At 47.8% G+C, this 21,684-nt stretch overlaps 3 protein-coding genes across 7 annotated transcripts in view; 2 read left to right on the top strand and 1 right to left on the bottom strand.

Moving 5' to 3' along the window:
- The window catches only part of LOC126035485 (uncharacterized), a 349,826-nt gene that overhangs the window by 19,064 nt on the left and 309,078 nt on the right, over positions 1 to 21,684 (top strand). The window contains exon 1 of one of the 2 annotated variants that reach the window (XM_049794130.1): positions 3,379 to 3,421. The exons of the other annotated variant lie outside the window; for it this stretch is intronic. The gene's annotated coding sequence lies outside the window, so the exon portion shown is untranslated. Of the gene's footprint in view, positions 1 to 3,378; positions 3,422 to 21,684 lie in introns of those variants that run through there. 2 annotated transcript variants of the gene reach the window in all.
- The window catches only part of LOC126035481 (endogenous retrovirus group K member 5 Gag polyprotein-like), a 432,730-nt gene that overhangs the window by 358,847 nt on the left and 52,199 nt on the right, over positions 1 to 21,684 (bottom strand). The window lies entirely within an intron of this gene.
- Positions 398 to 21,684, top strand: part of LOC126035578 (lens epithelium-derived growth factor-like) — a gene marked incomplete at its 3' end in the record, with an annotated part of 129,910 nt that continues 108,623 nt past the window's right edge. Inside the window, 3 exon segments of the mRNA XM_049794220.1 lie at positions 398 to 445; positions 846 to 885; positions 888 to 1,012. Of these exon segments, the coding sequence (XP_049650177.1) occupies positions 398 to 445; positions 846 to 885; positions 888 to 1,012 (213 nt within the window).

The following is a 21,684-nucleotide window of genomic DNA, read 5'->3' as shown; positions in this document are numbered from 1 at the left end:
CGCAAATTAGGGTCTCTTTCCCTTCTCTAACGCAGGAAGACAATATCACTTTCTTTTCCCCTTTAGTCTTCTACACGCCTGCATGGGAAGGGATTAAGCTCCTTTCAGCAGGGCTTGCTTATTTTTTCTTTCTCTTTTTTTCCTGTTTTTTTGTTTGGTTGGTTTTGTGGTTGGTTTTTTTTTTTCACTCCAGTTAGTATCAACAAGCTTTCTAGAGGGAGAGAGGGAACATAGTGGTATTTTCTACCACAGGCTGAAGTGAACTGTGGGATTGGACATGAATGTGGTAGAGACTAGACTGCAACAGTTGAAGCTATGGGGGAAGGGCAAGCAAAATTTTGTTCCTCCGCCCCTCTTCCCGTTCTGGCGTGTGTGCGTACGTGTGGGGTGGGGGCAGATGGTACGGCAGGAGCACTGTTGGCCTCAGGGAAGCTTTAGTGGAGGGGTGTGTATATATATATATGGTATTTATGTATGTATATTATACAAAGCACGTATCATATGCATGTGTCTGGTGTTGATAGTGTGGGGAAGGGGAGTGAGAGAACACGAGCAGAGGGGGGAAGTCATGTGTGAATGTAAGCAGGTTGGGACAAGGTTGGGGGTGCTGCGCATGGGCAGAGAGGGGTCTCTGGAGATCAGAGATGAGGTTGGGTGGTGTCTGCGCTAGGAGAGGGTATGTGCGCGTGTGTGTAGGTGTAGATGTATTTGGCAGCTTGGTTTCAGTATCCCTTTACTAGCCAGAAGGTGGGCGGGGAGGGTAATGACATGGGGTGGGGGCTACCCTCGGTGGAGTGCTCTGTTGGCATCCTCTTCCTATCCCCCGGTATTTTTATCTCTGGCAGCGTGATCTTGAGCAGCTAGAAGCACCTCGGTGGGGGGAAAGAAGGTGCAGATCCCTCCCCCGACCTTATTCATCTCGTCACATCGCTGTGAAAACATGAGCCGAGATTTCAAACCCGGAGACTTGATCTTTGCCAAGATGAAAGGTTATCCCCATTGGCCAGCCAGGGTAAGACACTCCCTCCTCTATGTGCAGGCTGCTGCTACCTCTTTTATCTGTCCTTTTTTCCGCCTCACCGCCTTTTCTGCTCTTCCAGTTTTGTGTTGAGAAGAGTGTTTTCAGACACCTATAGAGAAGAAAACAGATAAATTGTGTTGTGCCTCTATCTTGCCAATGTGTGTGTGGGGGGGTGTCTGTGTGTGTGGTAGCACTGCTGTTGCTGAAAGTGACTTCTAAATCATGCTGCAGATCCCACAGTGCGGTTTGTTCTTGGCTTATGGTGCTTTATAAGTCTCTCTTTTTTGACATGTAGCCCTGTCTAGTAGTCATTAGCTGTCATTAAGTTTTTTAAGTTGTGGAAGGGCTACTTGAATTCTGTATGTGAAGATATGTATTGGGTTTGTGTTAAAGTCAAGCAGTAATTTTTGAGAGTCTTAAAATCTGGAAATGAATTAATAGCGTTTTTAGGAGGAAAAAGTCCTACTGAATTTCATATTTATTGCTTAAAGCTTTTTATATGTCTGTGGTGGGTTGACCCTGGCCAGCAACTAAACTGAATGTACATAAAGGGTGTGGAGGTAGAGTGGCACCTTGCATGTAGAATCTCTGTTATTCAATTTGATTACATGTCCCTCCCTAACTTTAAATTAATGCTATTGCCTATTAGATATAAACACTCCTCTCTGTAGCTTGTACTGAAATACAATATTATTAATCAAAGACAGCTTCTCAACAAAGATAGATGGTACAGAAATATTTGCAAATGAACATATTACCCATCTCAGAGAATTAGACATGTATATGCTCAAGCAGATAAGCTTAATATCATTACCATCTATGCAAAAGTAATAGCACTAATGGGGAGAGAAATGCTAATTTCAGTAAGCAAGCCAACTGATACGTTAGAACTGTCTCTGTGGAAAATTACAACTAATTTATGGAAGGTGCCAGAGTCATTTTACATACTGAATTTGCACCATTTGTGTGCAGCTGCCAACAAACAAATGAAAAAGAAAATAACCAAATGCAATTTGTCCCTTTTTTAAAACAAGAAAGAATATTCTGACATAATGCCTTGGTGATGTTCATTAAGAAACTTCAAAAGTTTCAAGAGAAATATTCAAAGCTAATGCCTTGTGCTGTCTGAGCCTTCTCTTCTCCAGGATAAACAGTCCCAGTTCCCTCAGCCTTTCCTCATAGGAGAGATGCTCCAGTCCCTTAATCATCTTTGTGGCCCTTTCCTGGACTCTCTCCAGGAGCTCTATAACTCTCTTGTACTGGGGACCCCAGAACAGGACACTGTATTCCAGGTGCGACCTCGCCAGTGCTGAGTAGGGGGAAAGGATCATCTCCCTCAACCTGCTGGCAATACTTTGTATAATGCAGCCCAGGGATACCATTCACCTTCTTTGCCCCAAGGGCACAGTGCTAGCTCATATTCAACCTGGTGTCCACCAGGACCCCCAGGTCCTTTTCTGCAAAGCTGCTTTCCAGATGATGATGACTGGACCCAGTATTGATCCCTGGGGTTTACTGCTAGTCACTGTCCTCCAACTAGACTTTGCACTGCTGATCACCCTCTGGGCCTGGCCATTCTGTTCATCCAGATATGCTGGGGATCCTGAGTACAGAGGTCACAAGCTTGAGCTGCACATTTCTGACCCAAAGATAGCAAAGAGTCTTGGATACCTGGATAACTCCAGGGTCACCAATTGTCCTGGGTTCAGCTGGGATAGAGTTAATTCTTATAGGAACCTGGGAGGTGGGGGCATAGCCAGGGCAGCTGACCTGAACTAGCCAAGGAGCTATTCCATACCATGTGACATCATGCTCAGTATATAAATGGAGAGTGGGCCGGGGGGTAGACTCTGTATTCAGTGGGGGAAGTGGCGGAGCGTTGGGTCCCGGGTGGTGAGCAGTTGCACTGTGCATCACTCTTTTTGTATACTTTTTCATTAGTACCGTTGTTGTTGTAATTTCTTTGTGTTTGTCCCAGTAAACTGCCTTTATCTCAACCCTCGAGGTTCCAGTTTCTTTTTCTTTTCTCTCCTCCGTCTCCTCCCCATCCCACCGGAGGGGGGCGGAGGAGTGAGCGAGTGGCTGCGTGGTCCTTTGTTACCGGCTGGGCTGAAACCACGACAGTCCTTTTTTGGCGCCCAACGTGGGGCAGAAGGGTTGAGATAACGACAGATCTGGCCAGAGCGTGTTGAAACAAATTTGTCAAACGCATTTCTTAGATAAATAGATGTTAGTCACAATGTTGTTCCATTTGTTTACATGGTGGCATTTTGTAAGCTCTTATATGCTCTATGTATTGCCTGTAGTTGCGTATCTCATCTCTGGGAGAGTGATTGGGATTATCATCTTGCTGTACTGGGCAATGTCGACTTGTGAAATGATTACATCACTGGTCATGAGGTTAAGCTGGTATGAGGCAGTGATATCATTTCCATACTTTGGGCAACTTCTGTCGGATTTTATTGGTAATTACACGCCATCCATGGGGAAGTTAGGGGGGGGGATGCTTCCCCCCGTCTGTTCGCCTCCCTTTTCTCCTTCCGACTAATTACAACAGCTTTCGAGAATTTTGAATATCCTTGGGATGCGCAAGCCAGTGTGCTGTTAGTGCTATGCCTCCTGAATATGTTTCAGGTCTTCTTTAGGGCTACAAAAAGGCTCTTTAAGAGGACCACTCAGAGATCTGCCCCAAAGGTGGATATTCATGGGTGGCACGGCATGTGGGAGGATATAGGCAGGTATCTAGAGAACTTCTCACCTCCAATGGCTTGGAAGTTCACTCCCAAACAACTACAGAACCCTCATGAAGTGGTAGAATATTTGAAAGACAAATGCTGTGGCTATTCCAAAGACGTACAACTCGCTGCACTGTGCTGAGCCCTGGCCAGTATCTACCAAACACTGCTTGATATTATGCAGCACCCTCAGGGGGAAAAGGGGGAAAAGATGGAAAACAGGACAACATGCACCGTGGCTGGCCCTACCCCGACAACAAGCACCGTGGCTGACCCTACCACGACAACAGGTACCGTGACTACCCCTACCCCGGTGACAGACACTGCAGCTAAACCAGAGAACCAACCTGTGCCAGTATCAGTCGCCCCTGTACAGAAAAAGAAACACACAAAGAAATCAGTTCGCTTAGTGAGAGATGAAGATGAACCAGGGTCATCACGAGAACAGAAGGAAGAGGCAGAACCTGAAATAATTACCCAATCCCTATCCATGAGTGAGTTGCGTGACATGCGAAAACATTTTAGCCACCACCCAGGTGAGCACGTTGTTACCTGGCTGCTCCGATGCTGGGATAGTGGGGCTAGTAGTGTGGAATTAGAGTGTAAGGAAGCTAAGCAGTTGGGATCTCTGTCTAGGGAAGGGGGCATCGACAAGGCGATTGGGAGAAAAACACAAGTCCTCAGCCTCTGGAGGCGACTTCTGTTAGGTGTATAGGAAAGATACCCCTTCAGGGATGAAGTTACATGTCACCAAGGCAAGTGGACCACCATGGAGAGAGGTATCCAGTACCTCTGGCGGAAGTTTCTACGAAGTGCACCACCAACCTATGCCAACTCGTTGGCAGTGATGTCCTGGAGAGAAGGCTATGGACAAACGGTGGATGAATTGGCTGTCCAACTCCGGCAATACGAAGGAAGTCTCTCTTCCTCCCTCTGGGCCTGTGTCTCAGCTGTAGAGGAGTTGTCCCAAGAGTTCCAGCAATTCAAAGTGGATCTGTCCTCCTCCTCACCTGTACAGGCCCGCATCGCAGTTATTGGGAGTAAGCGTTCCTCTGCCCAAGAGAGAGGAGAAAGAAAGTACACACGACGGGCTAACCTGTGGTTTTACCTGCGTGACCATGGAGAGGACATGAGGAAGTGGGATGGAAAACCTACCTCAGTCTTGGATGCACGGGTACAGGAGGTGCGAGAAAAAGCAACCAGAAAAGAGAATTCTTCATGGAAAACTGCTGCTCCAGTTTCCCGTGAGCAGTCCCCCAGACGCAGTAGATGGGCTGATCTCATTTCTGATCCTCTTGAAGGGACTTCTGATTCACGTGTGCGAAAAGTGAGTAACGGATATTCTAACCAGGATTAGAGAGGCCCTGCCTCCAGCCAGGTGGAGGAGAGGGACAACCGAGTCTACTGGACAGTGTGGATTCGATGGCCTGGCACATCAGACCCCCAGGAATATAAGGCTCTAGTGGACACTGGTGCACAATGTACCCTAATGCCATCTAGTTATAAAGGGGCAGAACCCATCTGTATCTCTGGTGTGACAGGGGGATCCCAAGAGCTAACCGTATTGGAAGCTGAAATGAGTCTAACTGGGAATGAGTGGCATAAACACCCCATTGCGACTGGCCCAGAGGCCCCGTGCATCCTTGGTATAGATTATCTCAGGAGGGGGTATTTCAAGGACCCAAAAGGGTACCGTTGGGCCTTTGGTATAGCTGCCTTGGAGACGGAGGAGATTGAGCAGCTGTCTACCCTGCCGGGTCTCTCCCAAGACCCTTCGGTTGTGGGGTTGCTGAAGGTTGAAGAACAACAGGTGCCAATGGCTACCACGACGGTGCACCGGCGACAATATCGCACCAACCGAGACTCCCTGATCCCCATCCATAAGCTCATTTGCCAATTGGAGAGCCAAGGAGTGATCAGCAAGACTCACTCACCCTTTAATAGTCCCATATGGCCCGTGCAGAAATCTAATGGGTAATGGAGACTAACAGTAGATGATCGTGGGCTGAATGAAGTCACGCCACCGCTGAGCGCTGCTGTACCAGATATGTTAGAGCTTCAATATGAACTGGAATCAAAGGCAGCTAAGTGGTATGCCACAATTGACATTGCTAATGCATTTTTCTCCATTCCTTTGGCAGCGGAGTGCAGGCCTCAATTCGCTTTCACTTGGAGGGGCGTCCAGTACACCTGGAATCGACTGCCCCAGGGGTGGAAACACAGCCCCACCATTTGTCATGGACTAATCCAGCTGCAATAGAAAAAAGTGAAGATCCAGAGCACCTGCAATATATTGATGACATCATCGTATGGGGCAACACGGCTGTCGTGGTTTAACCCCAGCCAGCAACTAAGCACCACGCAGCCGCTCACTCACTCCCCCCCATCCAGTGGGATGGGGGAGGGAATCGGGAAAAAAGAAGTAAAACTCCTGGGTTGAGATAAGAACAGTTTAATAGAACAGAAAGATAGAAACTAATAATGATAATGATAACACTAATAAAATGACAACAGTAGTAATAAAAGGATTGGAATGTACAAATGATGCACAGGGCAATTGCTCACCACCCACCGACCGACACCCAGCCAGTCCCCGAGCAGCGATTCCCTGCCCCCCCCCCCCCACTTCCTAGTTCCTAAACTAGATGGGATGTCACATGGTATGGAATACACCATTGGCCAGTTTGGGTCAGGTGCCCTGGCTGTGTCCTGTGCCATCTTCTTGTGCCCTGGCTGAGCATGGGAAGCTAAAAAATCCTTGACTATAGACTAAACACTACTGAGCAACAACTGAAAACATCAGTGTTATCAACATTCTTCACATACTGAACTCAAAACATAGCACTGTACCAGCTACTACGAAGACAGTTAACTCTATCCCAGCTGAAACCAGGACAACGGCAGAAGAAGTTTTTGAGAAAGGGAAGAAAATAATCCAAATCCTTTTGAAGGCTGGTTTTGCCATAAAAGAAAGTAATGTCAAGGGACCTGCGCAGGAGATCCAGTTCATAGGAGTAAAATGGCAAGATGGACATCGTCAGATCCCTGCTGAGATGATCAACAAAATAGCAGCTATGTCCTCACTGACTAATAAAAAGGAAACACAGGCTTTCTTATGTTTTGTGGGTTTTTGGAGAATGCATATTCCAAATTACAGTCAAATTGTAAGCCCTCTCTACCAAGTAACTCGGAAGAAGAACGATTTTAAATGGGGGCCTGAGCAACGACAAGCTTTTGAACAGATTAAGCAGGAGATTGTTCATGCAGTAGCTCTTGGGCCAGTCCGGACAGGACAAGATATTAAAAATATGCTCTACACTGCAGCTGGGGAGAATGGCCCTACCTGGAGCCTTTGGCAGAAAGCACCTGGGGAGACCCGAGGCAGACCTCTGGGGTTTTGGAGTCGGGGATATCGAGGATCCGAGGCTCACTATACTCCAACTGAAAAAGAGATCTTGGCAGCATATGAAGGAGTTCGAGCTGCCTCAGAAGTGGTTGGTACTGAAACACAGCTCCTCTTAGCACCCCGACTGCCAGTGGTGGGCTGGATGTTCAAAGCGAAAGTTTCCTCTACGCATCACGCGACTGACGCCACGTGGAATAAGTGGATTGCAATGATCACACAGCGAGCTCGCATAGGAAACCCCAGTCGCCCAGGAATGTTAGAAGTGATCACGGACTGGCCAGAAGGCAAAGATTTTGGAATGTCGCCAGAGAAAGAGGTGACATGGGCTGAAGAGGCCCCGCTGTATAATAAACTGCCAGAAAATGAGAGGCAATATGCCCTGTTCACTGATGGGTCCTGTCACATTGTGGGAAAACATCAGAGGTGGAAGGCTGCTGTATGGAGTCCTACACGTCTAGTCGCAGGAAATGCTGAAGGAGAAGGCGAATCGAGTCAGTTTGCAGAGGTGAAAGCCATCCAGCTAGCGTTAGACATTGCTGAAAGAGAAAAGTGGCCAGTGCTCTATCTCTATACTGACTCATGGATGGTGGCAAATGCCCTGTGGGGGTGGCTACAGCAATGGAAGAAGGGCAATTGGCAGCGCAGAGGTAAATCCATCTGGGCTGCCGCACTGTGGCAAGATATCGCTGTTCAGATAGAGAAGCTAGTGGTAAAAGTACGTCACGTAGATGCTCATGTACCCAAGAGTTGAGCCACTGAAGAACATCAAAACAACCACCAGGCAGATCAGGCCGCCAAGATTGAAGTGTCTCAGGTGGACCTGGACTGGCAACGTAGGGGTGAGCTATTTATGGCTCAGTGGGCCCACGATACCTCAGGCCATCAGGGAAGAGATGCAACATATAGATGGGCTCGAGATCGAGGGGTGGACTTGACCATGGACACTATCACACAGGTCATCCATGAATGTGAAACATGTGCTGCAATTAAGCAAGCCAAGTGGCAAAAACCCCTGTCGCATGGAGGGCGATGGCTGAAATATAAACAGTGGGACGCCTGGCAGATTGATACTCCCACGAACATGCCAAGGCAAGTGCCATGTGCTTACAGTGGTGGAAGCAACCACTGGATGGCTGGAAACATACCCTGTGTCCCATGCCACTGCCCAGAACACTATCCTGGGCCTTGAAGAGAAAATTTTATGGCAACACGGCACCCCAGAAAGAATCGAGTCGAACAACGGGACTCACTTCCGAAACAACCTCGTAGACACCTGGGCCAAAGAACATGGCATTGAGTGGGTATTTCACATCCCTTATCACGCACCAGCCTCCGGAAAAATTGAACGATACAATGGACTGCTGAAAACTACATTGAGAGCGATGGGGGGTGGAACTTTCAAACATTGGGATACACATTTAACAAAAGCCACCTGGTTAGTTAATACTAGAGGATCCGCCAATCGGGCTGGCCCCGCCCAACCAAGAGTTCCACATACTGTAGAAGGGGATAAAGTCCCTGTAGTGCGCATGAGGAGTATGTTAGGAAAGACAGTCTGGGTTAGTCCTCCCTCAAGCAGAGGCAAACCCATTCAAGGGGTTGTTTTTGCTCAAGGACCTGGGTACACCTGGTGGGTGATGCAGAAGGATGGGGAAGTTCGATGTGTACCTCAGGGATATTTGATTCTGGGAGAGAATAGCCAGTGAATTGGGCTGTATGATATTTAACTGCTAAATAACCTGCCAATGCATGCCATTGTATCTATAGTGTCTATATGCCATATCAAGGGTATTATTGTGAGAATTATCCAAATGACTACAGGATGGACTTCTGAAACTGAGCCAAGTACAACAGCGATAGAACTTGAACTGGCACCCAGCAATTTCCTCAAGATCAACATCTTCGACCTGCAGACCAAGGGCATGAGTTGCACCAAATGTACTAGCCACAAGTTCCAGAGGCAGCGTACAACAACCCAACATCTCACACCATCTCTCTCTTATCCTGAAGAACTGTTACAACAGACAGAGCCCCAAAATTGATGGACACATTAGAGGGATAGCCCACAGGCTAAAGGAACACCGTGTGTGTGTGTGCGAGGTCGGGGGGGGGAGTCCATATACTTATATATAAGACAAGGAAAGTAGTAGTGGTTGATTAGAAAAAAGTAAGATCTGGGCATGATGTAGATGGTATAGAATAAGGGGTGGATAATGTCCTGGGTTCAGCTGGGATAGAGTTAATTTTTACAGGAACCTTGGAGGTGGGGGCATAGCCGGGGCAGCTGACCTGAACTTGCCAAGGAGCTATTCCATACCATGTGTCATCATGCTCAATATATAAATGGAGAGCGGGCCGGGGGCGGGGTAGTCTCTGTTTTCGGTGGGGGAAGTGGCAGAGCGTCGGGTCCCGGGTGGTGAGCAGTTAGTTGCACTGTGCATCACTCTTTTTGTATACTTTTTCATTAGTGCCATTGTTGTTGTTGTAATCTCTTTGTGTTTGTCCCAGTAAACTGCCTTTATCTCAACCCTCGAGGTTCCAGTTTCTTTTTCTTTTCTCTCCTCTGTCTCCTCCCCATCCCACCGGAGTGGGGCAGAGGAGTGAGCGAGCGGCTGCATGGTCCTTTGTTACCGGCTGGGCTGAAACCACGACACCAGCCTCTGGTGCCCCATGCTGGAGCAGGTGGATATATCTTGAAGGATCTGCGGCCTGTGAAGAGCCCATGCAGGAGCAGGTTCTCCTGACAGGAACTGTAGCCCATAGAGAGGACCCATGCTGGAGCAGGAGAAAAGTGTGAGGAGGTTGGAGTAGCAGAGAGGAACTGTTCTGTACTGATTGCAACCCCCCCATTCCCCATCTCCACTGTGCCATTTGGGACAGGAGGGAGGTAGAGGAGTTGAGAATGGAAGAGTAAAGTCAAGTCTGGGAGCAAGGGGTGGAGGAAGGTGTTTTAGGTTTTGTCTTTGTTTCTTGCCATCCTGCCCTATTAATTAATTGGCAATAAATTAAATTAATTTTCCCCAGGTGCCCACCAAGCCGCTCTCACTCCCCCTCCTCAGCAGGGCAGAGGGAGAAAATAAGATGATAAAGCTTGTGGGTCAAGATAAGGACAGGGAGTTTGCTCATCAATTACCATCACAGGCACAACACACTAAACTTGGGGAAGATTAATTTAATTTATTGCCAATTAAAAATAGAACCAAAACCACCTTTCCCCCCCCCCCATTCTTTCTTCCTAGACTCAACTTCACTCCTTCATTCCCAACTCTTCTACCTCCTCTCCGCCCCATGTGTGGCCCAGTGGAATGGGAAATGGGGGTTGCAGTCAGTTCGTGACAGTTCATCTCTGCCGCTCCTTCCTCCTCATACTGTTCCCCTGCTCCAGTGTGGGGTCCTCCTCACAGGATACAGTCCTCCATGAACTAATCTAACCTGAGATGAGCCAATAATTCCACACAACACACTGCCTCTCCTGTCCTGAGCAACCACCATAACAGATTGAGTCTAAATCATTGGAACAAATGAACTCAATGGACATTTTATATGGGTGGCCCATAAACTAAGGGAATGATGTCTGTGGGTAGGAATGGAGGGATGGTTAATGAGGATGTATTGGATAGTGTGGGTCCTGAGCATGACGTAAATGGTATGGAATAAGAGGTGGAGATTGTTCTTGTTTTGGCTGGGATGGAGTTAATTTTCTTCATAGTAGCTTGAATGGTGCTATGTTTTGGATTTGTGATGGAAACAGTGTTGATAACACACTGATGTTTTAGCTATTACTGAACAGTGCTTGCACAGTGTCAAGGCCTTTTCTATTTCTCACTCTGCCCCGCCAGTGAGTAAGCTGAGGGTACACAAGAAGTTGGGAGGGGACAGCTGACCCCAAATTGACCAAAGGGATATTCCATACCATATGACATCACTCTCAGCAGTCAGGGAAAAGAAGGAGGAAGGGGAGACACAGTTAATGGAAGCAGAAAACAGATATAGCAGCTTGTGCAGGAATCTCTGCATTTTTCTTTGGGAGCTTCTAGGTCTTCTGGGGGCAGGGTACAGGATCATTAGGGAACTCCTACGAAACCTCTAAGAAACTTGAGGTTTCCTGCTGCTGTCAGGTAAGGACAAGGTAAGGGGAGCTAAAAGGGTGTGGACCTGAGGAAGCTCTAGCAACTTCTAACAAGCTTGGTCAGCTGCCCTTGACCCAGGGTACCTGGAGCCTTTGTTGCAGCTACACCCTGATTAGGGAGGGTCAAGTACCTGCTTAGCAAGTGCCAGGCAGAGGTCTCTATGAAAGCCATGCCCAGCGCAGTAGCTTACACATAAAAATTGCAAAGAAGGAGTTCTCCTTTTAATTCTAAACCAGCCTAAGTGTTTTTGCTTATGATGATGATACACCATGGGGCAGTTTCCCTGGCAGGTTTTAGAGTAGCTGCCCCTGCTATGGTAGAGGCTTTGATGCAGGTAGACATTCAGATAGTGGATGCAGCCCTGTGATTTCCAGGTTTCAGGGAGTGGCTGAGGCCTCTCTCTGAGGCCAGAAGAGATGGCCCTCTGTCCTGCAGGAGGTGTGCTGTCTTGGAGGAGCTGTGTTACCAAGTGGAGGAGTTATGGAAGTGAGCAGGCTGCACAGCATCAGAGAAGATGAAAGGGAGATAGATGGGATCTTCTCTGAGACACAACAGCTTGAAGAGCCCCAGACCCCAACTGTAGTAGAGATACAGGCAGTGTCCACCCCCAGTACTAAGGTAAGTGCAACCTCTGGAAAAGGGGAAGAATGGAAGCTGGGGACTTGTGGCACCAAGAGGAAGGTTCCTGCCCCGCCTAAGGGCTTACAGCTACAAAATAGGTTCACTACTCTCAAAGGTGAGGAGAAGCCAGATGTGCTTTCAAGCAAAGGATCTGGGCCACCTTACCCTAAACCAGGCAAGACCAACAGGAAGAAGCAGTGAGTGATAGTAGTGGGTGACTCCCTGCTGCAGGGGACAGAGGCACCCATCTGTCTACCTGACCTATCAACAAGAGAGGTTTGCTGCTGGCTGGGGGCCTGGATCTGGGATGTTGTGGAGGGACTGCCCAAGTTTGTCTGGCCCTCTGACTACTACCCCCTGCTGTTCTTCCATGTGGGCACCAATGATACTGCCAGGGCAACATGGAGAATATCATAAATGACTACAAGAGCTCTGGAGGTGGCAGTTAAGGGCATGAGGGCCAAGATGGTGTTCTCAGTCCTTCAGGTGAGGGAAAAGGGTGTGAAGAGGAGGGCACTGATAACGCATGTCAACAATTGGTTCTGGAACTGGTGTTGGCAACAGGGTTTTGGTTTCTATGACCATGGGACCCAGTTTGCAGGTCAGCATCTGCTTGGGAGAGGTGGGATCCACCTTGCTAAGCGGGGCAAAGGTATCTTTGCCAGTAGGATGGCTGACCTGGTAAGGAGGGCTTTAAACTAGGAATGATGGGGGAAGGAGAGAGTTAACAGCAGCCCTGTGAGGGAGCATCAGACAGGGATGATAAGCAAAGGGCCTGGAGTAATGTGACAGGAAGGGATCACAAAATCAAAAAAACAGGGCTTAAGTGGGGTCACCTCCAGCATTTGCATGTAAGCAAGGAAGTACCTACAAGACACCATTATGGAGGAATCCCCAAAAGCCTTTCTCGCTGTATCTGTATTTCCTGTATTAAATTTAAAAAATACTACACTTGTTTAAAGAATAAAAAATGCATATCATAGCCTTAAATAATCAGGAATATGCCCATCCTCTGTTGAGAAAATCTGAATTTCTAAATACAAAATTAATAGGAAAAATAATGCTTAGAGAAAAAAAGAATCTCTTTCGACATACTACTGTTAAGTTTCCCTCCACAGAGCAAAATAATCACACCCACATATATAGGTGGAGAAATGAGGGGTAAGGAAAGGAGAAGGATATTGTTCACTTTTTCAAGTTTTGTTGGGGGGGGGGGTAAATTCTAGTGATAAATAAGACTCCTTATATGGAGAGTACACAATGCCAGCAAACAAATGAAGAGTTTCTGTGATGTAAACACAAAACACCTGTAGTGATCCTAAATGAGTCAGGAATAAAGAGAAGACAGATAAGGATGACATTCTAGTCAATGTCTGCTACAAGCCACCTGACTAGGAAGAACAAGTGGATCAGGCCCTCTACAGACAGCTAGGAGCAGCTGCATGTTCAGAGGCCCTGATTCTTATGGGGGTCTTCAACCACCCTGATATCTGCTGGAGGGACAACACAACAGGGCGTAAGCAATCCGGGGAGGTTCCTGGACTGCATAGACAACAACTTCCTGACCCAAGTGACAGAGGAGCCAATGAGGAGAGGTGCTCTGCTGGACCTCATACTTGCCAACAAGGAGGGGCTTGTTGGAGATGTGAAGGTCTAAGACAGCCTTGGCTGCAGTGAACATGAGATGTTGCAGTTCAGGATCCTGAGGGCAGGGAGGAGGGTGAAAAGCAGGCTTACGGCCCTGGACTTCAGGAGAGCAGACTTTGGCCTCTTCAGGGACCTGCTTGGAAGAGTCCTGTAGGATAAGGCCCTGGAGGGAAGAGTGGCCCACAAAAGCTGGTTAATATTCAAGGATCACCTCCTCCAAGCTCAAGAGCGTTCCATTCCAATGAATAGGCAGTCAGGCAAAAATGCCAGGAGGCCTGTGTGGATGAACAAGGAGCTCCTGGCCAAACCCAAACACAAAAAGGAAACATACATAGGGTGGAAGCAAGGATGGGTAACCTGGGAGGAATACAGAAACATTCTCTGAGCATGCAGGGATGAAGTTAGGAAAGCTAAAGCCCAAATGGAACTGAATCTGGCCAGGAATGTCAAAGACAAATAGAAGGGTTTCTATAAGTACATAGGCAACAAAAGGAAGATGAGGGGAAAATGTGGGCCCATTGCTGAATGGGGCAGGGGCCCTGGTGACACAGGACATGGAAAAGGCTGAAGTACTGAATGCTGCCTTTGCCTCAGTCTTTACTGGCAAAATTGGCCTTCAGGAATCCCAGGCCCCAGAGACCAGGGGGAAAATGTGAAGCAAGGAAGATGTACCCTTGGTGGAAGAGGATCAGGTCAGGGACTACTTAAGCAAACTGGACATACATATGTCCATGGGTCTGTGGTGGTGCAGCCCCCCCCCCCCCCCCCCCCCCCATGTTGCTATGTCAGGACCAGCCAACATTGTGTTCTTGTGCAGTGAGTTGGGACAATCTGGTACTTTCTTATCCTGGCTACGGTACAGTGAGTTAGGACGATTAGGCACTCCCTAACTACCTGAAATTCCTGCTGCCTGAATCATGGCCCACCTTGGAGGGTACCAGAATTACCTGACAAGAATTATGGCCAGAATGGAAATACACTGACTGTTGCGGAGGATCCACAGGGGACATCACACACAGACCAATGTGATCAAGTAAAGCCCATTTACCACAACTTTTAGCACAGTTATATACCTTATGCGCTTGTGCACGCGCCTTATACAATACTCTAATTGGTACAATACCCTGTTTCACGTGACGCTATCTTATCCTCTATTGGCTGTGCAAGCTTCTTCATGAGGTGTCCAGCAGTTACTTATCTCATTCTTCGGCATCCAGGAGTTGTTTGTCAGGCTCTTATCTTCCTTTTCCCAGCGTACAAGGACACAGCGTCCTTGTCTGCTTCAGCACTTTGTATGCTTATGCTTCGTTCCCAGCTAACGGCTGGATTGCTCACATGCCCTCGCCCAGCCAAGAAATCCTCAACACACTGACCAAAGCCAATCATCTCACGAACCTATAAACAGCGATCCAAAGTGAGGCCCTTTGAGCTCTCCTGGACCACAGCAGGCTGCGACCAGCATCTCCCTCTGAGTGGGACGCCTCTCAGAACTCGGAAACTCTCCAGCTGGTGAAGTTCAGAGGACCATTGCTGAAAGCTGACGATGGGACCTGGGCTGAAACCCTTTGCTCCTTGAGGCTTAACCCTCGCCCATTGAGAAATGCTGAGACATTTGAAGTGAATATTTCCCTGAACTTGAAGGGAATTTTTAACAGGTATACCTTTGTTATACTGTCCTGGTTTCAGCTGGGATAGAGTTAACTGTCTTCCTAGTAGCTGGTACAGTGCTATGTTTTGAGTTCAGTATGCAAAGAATGTGGATAACACACTGATGTTTTCAGTTGTTGCTCAGTAGTGTTTAGACTATAGTCAAAGATTTTTCAGCTTCTCATGCCCAGCCAGGGCACAAGAAGTTGGCACAGGACACAGCCAGGCCACCTGACCCAAACTGGCCAATGGTGTATTCCATACCATGTGACATCCCATCTAGTATAGGAACTGGGAAGTGGGGGGGGGGGCAGGGAATCGCCGCTTGGGGACTGGCTGGGTGTCGGTTGGTGGGTGGTGAGCAATTGCCCTGTGCATCATTTGTACATTCCAATCCTTTTATTACTGCTGTTGTCATTTTATTAGTGTTATCATTATCATTATTAGTTTCTTCTTTTCTGTTCTATTAAACTGTTCTTATCTCAACCCAGGAGTTTTACTTCTTTTTTCCCGATTTTCTCCCCCATCCCACTGGATGGGGGGGAGTGAGTGAGCGGCTGCGTGGTGCTTAGTTGCTGGCTGGGGTTAAACCACGACATATATATATCTATATCTATCTAATATATTGTCGTGCATGCATATGTGAATTGACCTAGTTATCTGATAGCAAGTATAGTATAAATATTGCCATTTTGAATCTATAATTAAGTCACTGTTGTGATTGTAGTAAATTCTATTGAATCACTTAATTGTTGACTAATTTAACATTTTATAAAGTGCTGCTAAATCTTGTGATTCACTTTAAACTGTGAATGAACCTTAGACTGCTGCTACACACATATAATCCCTGAAGACATAAACCATTGCCCAAGTCTTGGACTAGGAGTGGATCCAGCCGTGCATAAGCTCCATCAGGAGTTTAGAAAGCAAGAGGGTCTTCTCTGAACCTCGTGACTCCATGGGAGGGTCTCCCTTACCCTTTTGCATCTTTGGTCTCTGTACAAATCATTCTAGTTTGATTCTAACTTGATTTTTCCTTTGTATGCTTCATCCATGTATTAAGTAATAGAGTGAACCTTGCCATTGAACTTTGAAGTTGTGTTTTTATAAACTCCTATTAAATCACTTTTGTTAATACTCTTGACGGTGATTCTTTAAGTGTCCCAAACCACTCATTCATGACAGGGTCCTGATGGGATGCACCCATGAGTGCTGAGGGAGCTGGCTGATGTCATTGTGAGGCCACTCTCAATAATCTTTGATTGATCATTATGATTGGCAGAGGTGCCTGAGGACTGGAGGAAAGTAGTTGTCACTCCTGTCTTCAAGAAGGGCTAGAAGGAGGATCCCAGGAACTATAGGCTTGTGAGCCTTGTCTCGATCCCTGGGAAAGTGATGGAGCAGCTAAACCTAGGAACCACTTCCAGGCACATGGAGGACAAGGAAGTCATCGGGAGTAATCATCATGGCTTCACTAAGGGGAAGTCACACTTGACCAACTTGATAAACTTCTACAATTAAATGGCTGGCCTGGTAGATGAGGGGACAGCAGTAGATATTGTCTGCCTAGACTTCAGGAAGGCCTTTGACACTGTCTCCCATAAGATCCTCACAGAGAAGCTGTTGATGTATGGGCTGCATGAGCAGATAGGGAGGTGGGTTGAAAACTGGCTGAACAACTGGGCCCAGAGCATGGTAATCAGTGGCACAAAGTCCAGTTGGAGGCCAGTAACTAGTGGTGTACCCCAGGGGTCAATACTGGGTCTGATCCTGTTCAACACCTTCATTAATGATCTGGATGATGGGGCAGAGTGTACCCTCAGCAAGTTTGCAGATGACACAAAACTGGGAGGAGTGGCTGGTCTGTCACAGGGTCATGCTGCCATCCAGAGGGACCTGGACAGGCTGGAGAAATGGGCTGACAGGAACCTCATGAAGTTCAACAAGGGGAAAGGCAAAGTCCCGCACCTGGGGAGGAACAACCCCATGCACCAATATATGCTGGTGGCCACCCATCTGGAAAGCAGCTTTGCAGAAAAGGACCTGGGGGTCCTGGTGGACACCAGGCTGAATATGAGCCAGCACTGTGCCCTTGGGGCAAAGAAGGCAAATGGTATCCCGGGGCTGCATTAGACAAAGTATTGCTGGCAGGTTGAGGGAGATGATCCTTTCCCTCTACTCGGCACTGGTGAGGCTGCACCTGGAGTATTGTGTCCTGTTCTGGGGTCACCAGTATGAGAGAGAGAGAGTTCTTGGAGAGAGTCCAGCAAAGGGCCACAAAGATGGTGTTTAGCCTAGAGAAGAGAAGGCCCACAGGGGGATCTCATCAATGTATATAAATACCTGAAGGGAGGTGTCATGGTTTCAGCCCAGCCGGTAACAAAGGACCACACAGCCGCTCGCTCACTCCTCCCGCCCCCCTCCGGTGAGATAGAGAGGAGAGAAAAGGAAAAAAACCTGGAACCTCGAGGGTTGAGATAAAGGCAGTTTACTGGGACAACACACACAAAAATAAAATTACAACAACAACAACGGTACTAATGAAAGAGTATACAAAAAGAGTGATGCACAGTGCAACTGCTCAGAACCCGACACTCTGCCACTTCCCCCACCGAAAAACAGAGACCACCCCCCGGTCCACTCCCCATTTATATACTGAGCATGATGTCACATGGTATGGAATAGCTCCTTGGCTAGTTCAGGTCAGCTGCCCCGGCTATGCCCCCCACCTCCCCAGGTTCCTGTAAAAATTAACTCTATCCCAGCTGAACCCAGGACAGGAGGGTGCAAAGAAGATGGAGCCAGGCTCTTTTCATTAGTGCCCAATGACAGGACCAGAGGCAATGGACACAAACAGAAATACAGGAGGTTCTATCTGAATGTCAGGAAAGACTTTTTTTACTGTGAGGGTGACTGAGCACTGGAAACAGGCTGTCCAGAGAGGTTGTGGAGTCTCCCTCCTTGGTGATATTCAAAAGTTGTTTGGACATGGTCCTGGGCATCCTGCTCTAGGTGGCCCTGCTTGAGCAGGGAGGTTGGACCAGATGACCTCCAGAGGTCCCTTCTAACCTCAACCATTCTGTGAGCCTGACGTGATGACAAGCTCAGTGAGCGCTGTACTTGAGTTCATGGTTGTGGGCTTTTAGACAAAATATTCAGAAATTAGAATTATTAAAAAAAAACCAAAACAGCTTCTATATTTTTCATAACATGACATTTGGGCTTGGGTAAGCCATCAGCTGGGTATGGGAACAGGAAGTGTTGCTATAGATTATGGTGAGGAGGAGGTGATATTTGGGAGGAACTGAATACTGCTTTTTACCTATACTCCATCTTTTCTTTAAGTAGATGATAATTTGAAAATTATTGATGCTATTTTCTTTTTTACCAGTTGTTAGTACTGTTAAAGGATGTTATGAGTGCAGCTGCCTTCTCCAGCCCAGGACTCCCTCTTGCTTGTCTGCTGGAGCCCAGTCTGGTGAACCCAGGGTTTCTGCCCAGGCTGAGGGATGAGGTGGCTGCTTTCCCATTTACAAGTTCAACCAATAATGAAGCTGAGCACATATCCCAGAGACACACACAGGACCCTGACACAGCTGGCTACACAGACAAGGCACTCCCTTCAACAGCACCTACATATAAGATTTGCATAAAACAAAGACAGCCAAGTCCCCTTCCTTCTCCTCTATGGCTGGTAGAGATAGAAATTCAACTAGTGAAGGCACACACATGACACTCTAGATTCACAAGCACATGCACATTTGATGATTCCCCTAGTACTGGCATTCCTGCCCTGATCCTAGGCCCTCTTACCTGGTTCGTGGGTTCCCTACTCACTGGCTAGTCCAGCTTGATGCTTGCTAGTAAACACAAACAGGCATGCACTCACATGCTTGTCCCACAGGTACTCCACATTTGCAAGTTCCCCTGGGCATACCAGCACAGACCCTCCACCCATGTGATACCCCTGACTGAACTCAGGGCTTCCTACTCACCAGCTAGTCCAGCCTGAAGCTTGCTAGTGAATTATACACGCATACCTGCATGCATACCCATGCACACCCAGTTTTGGGAAGATACAGACACTCCACCCCCACCCCCAGCAGCAGGCACATGGGCTGTGACCTGCAGTCCTGTTCCAGCTGCTGGTTTTGAGCCCCTTACTTGCCTCACACGTGCTGATCCCTCCCAGTAGCTGGTTTTCAGTACTCACCATGATGTTGCCCCAGTGACTGGTGGCCAAGACCCCCACCCACTCTAGTAGCTGACACCATAGGCCAGGGTGTGGTGGGTTAACATTGGTTAGCTGCCAGGTACCCACCAAGCTGCTCTTTCACTCACCCTCTTCAGCAGGACAGGGGGAGAAAATAAGATGAAAAAGCTCATGGGTCAAGATAAGGATAGGGAGATCACTCACCAATTACCATCATGGGCAAAACAGACTTGACTTGGGGAAATTAATTTAATTTGTTGCTGCCAATTAAAAATAAAGTAGGATTGCAAGAAACAAAACAAAACTAAAAACACCTTCCCCCCCACCCCACCCCTTCTTCCCAGACTCACCTTCACTCTGAACTCTTCTACCTCCTCCACCCATGAGTGATGTAGGAGGGATGGGGAATGGGAGTTGCAGTCAGTTCATAACACTTCATCTCTGCTGCTCCTTCCTCCTCACACTGTACCTCTGCTCCAGCATGGGGTCCCTCCCACAGGAAACAATCTTTCAAGAACTGTACCAACATGGGTCCTTTCCACATGATACAGTCCTTCAGGAACTGACTGCTCCAGCATGGATCCCCAATGGGCCACAGTTCCTGCCAGACAACCTGCTCCTGCATGGGCTCTTCTCCACGGGCCACAGTTCCTGCCAGGAGCCTGCTTCTGTGTGGGGTCTCCACAGGCTGCAGCTTCCTTCAGGGTATATCCACCCCCTTCGGTGTGGGGTCCTCTATGGGTTGCAGTGTGGATATCTGCTCCACCATAGACCTCATTGGGCTGCAGGGGGACAACCTGCATCAACTTGGTCTTCTCTGTTGGCTACAGGAGAATCTCTGCTCCAGCACCTGGAGTACCTCCTTCTTCACTGACCTTGGTGTCTACATAGTTGCTTCTCTCACATTTTCTCACTCCTCTCTCACAACTGCTGTTGCGCAGCCTTTTTTTACCCTTTCTTAAAATATGTTGTCACAGAGCCACCACAAGCATCACTGATTGGCTCAGCTTTGGCCAGCAGTGGGTCTGTTATGGAGCTGGATGGAACTGGCTCTGTCTGGCACAGGGGTGGCTCATTTTCTCACAGAGGTCACCCCTGCAGCCCCCGCCCCCCACTACCAAAACCTTGATATGTAAACCCAATACATGCACCTACACCCCCAGTCTGACTCCAGTAGCTGGCACTTAGTCCTTGCAGCAAACATACACATAGGATAGAGAGCAAGATTACACAGAGGGACAGTTGAGAAAAGATTAATAAGAAGATAGGACAGACTGCAGTGATCAGACACAGAGCTCAGCTAGACAAGCATACTGACCAGCCCTGGTTTTAACCCTTTCTTTCTACACCCCTCTTTGTTTCTCCCTGCTTTCCATTTGCCCAATGTCTCCCTTCATGGGTTTGCATAGTTCTATAGATTGCCTTACCCTTCCCAGTCTGGTGTCCGGGATCTCCCCTGGTTTATAATCTTAGTTGCAAAGTCCAGGTTGATCTTCCTGGAAGTGGCGCCTGTTGTTTCTTGATAGCCCATCAATTAGTGTGAGTGGCAAGGTTTGTTTCTTTTCATTCTCTCCCTGTTTGTTTTGTCAGGTCTGTGTCTCTGCATATTTTGTTTCTGGCTTCCCCCTTTTCCTTAAATTTCCCAACTGACAAGGTCCCTGATTAGATAACCTTGCTGGAATAAACATTCTCACACTCCACATATCCTTAACAATTAGAGTGAGTGAACAGGTTTGGTTCTGGTCACTGCATCCCTTATTGTTTGTTGGTCAGGTTTGTGTTCCTGTATGTTCTTGTTTATGGTTTCCCCCTTTGCTTATTATACCGTTTTTGCATTGAAAAGGTCCTTGACCAGATACACTTAAAGAAGCAAACACTCTCCTATGTACCCTTACAAATATCACTTGTTTCTTTGTTGGTTTTTTTTTTATATATTGTAGACATTCGTCTGATCACCCCGTGGGACTCGGCACAGGGTCCACCATACCCTGGGCCACAGAGCACTGACACCAATATGAGGATGCTGCAAATGGCGTTTATTCAACTGCGTCACGCCCTTATATACTGTCTGTCGGTCATCCCGCCTCCTTTAACCCTTCTCTTTCCGTACATCGCGAGATCTTCCGAGCGCCAATCCCTACAAGTCCCCCCTCACTATGGCGGATGACCGACGGTACAAACTGGCGTTACAGCTATAAGTGATTCCACCACCTCATAGTAATTCGTGTACTGGTGGGTACCCGCACTCTGTATAAAGAGTTTCC

The sequence above is a fragment of the Accipiter gentilis genome, chromosome W (genome assembly GCF_929443795.1).
Source record: "Accipiter gentilis chromosome W, bAccGen1.1, whole genome shotgun sequence".
Classification (NCBI taxonomy): domain Eukaryota; kingdom Metazoa; phylum Chordata; class Aves; order Accipitriformes; family Accipitridae; genus Astur; species Astur gentilis.
The sequence above is the reverse complement of the archived record's forward strand: the minus strand, read 5'-3'. Positions and strand labels throughout refer to the sequence as shown.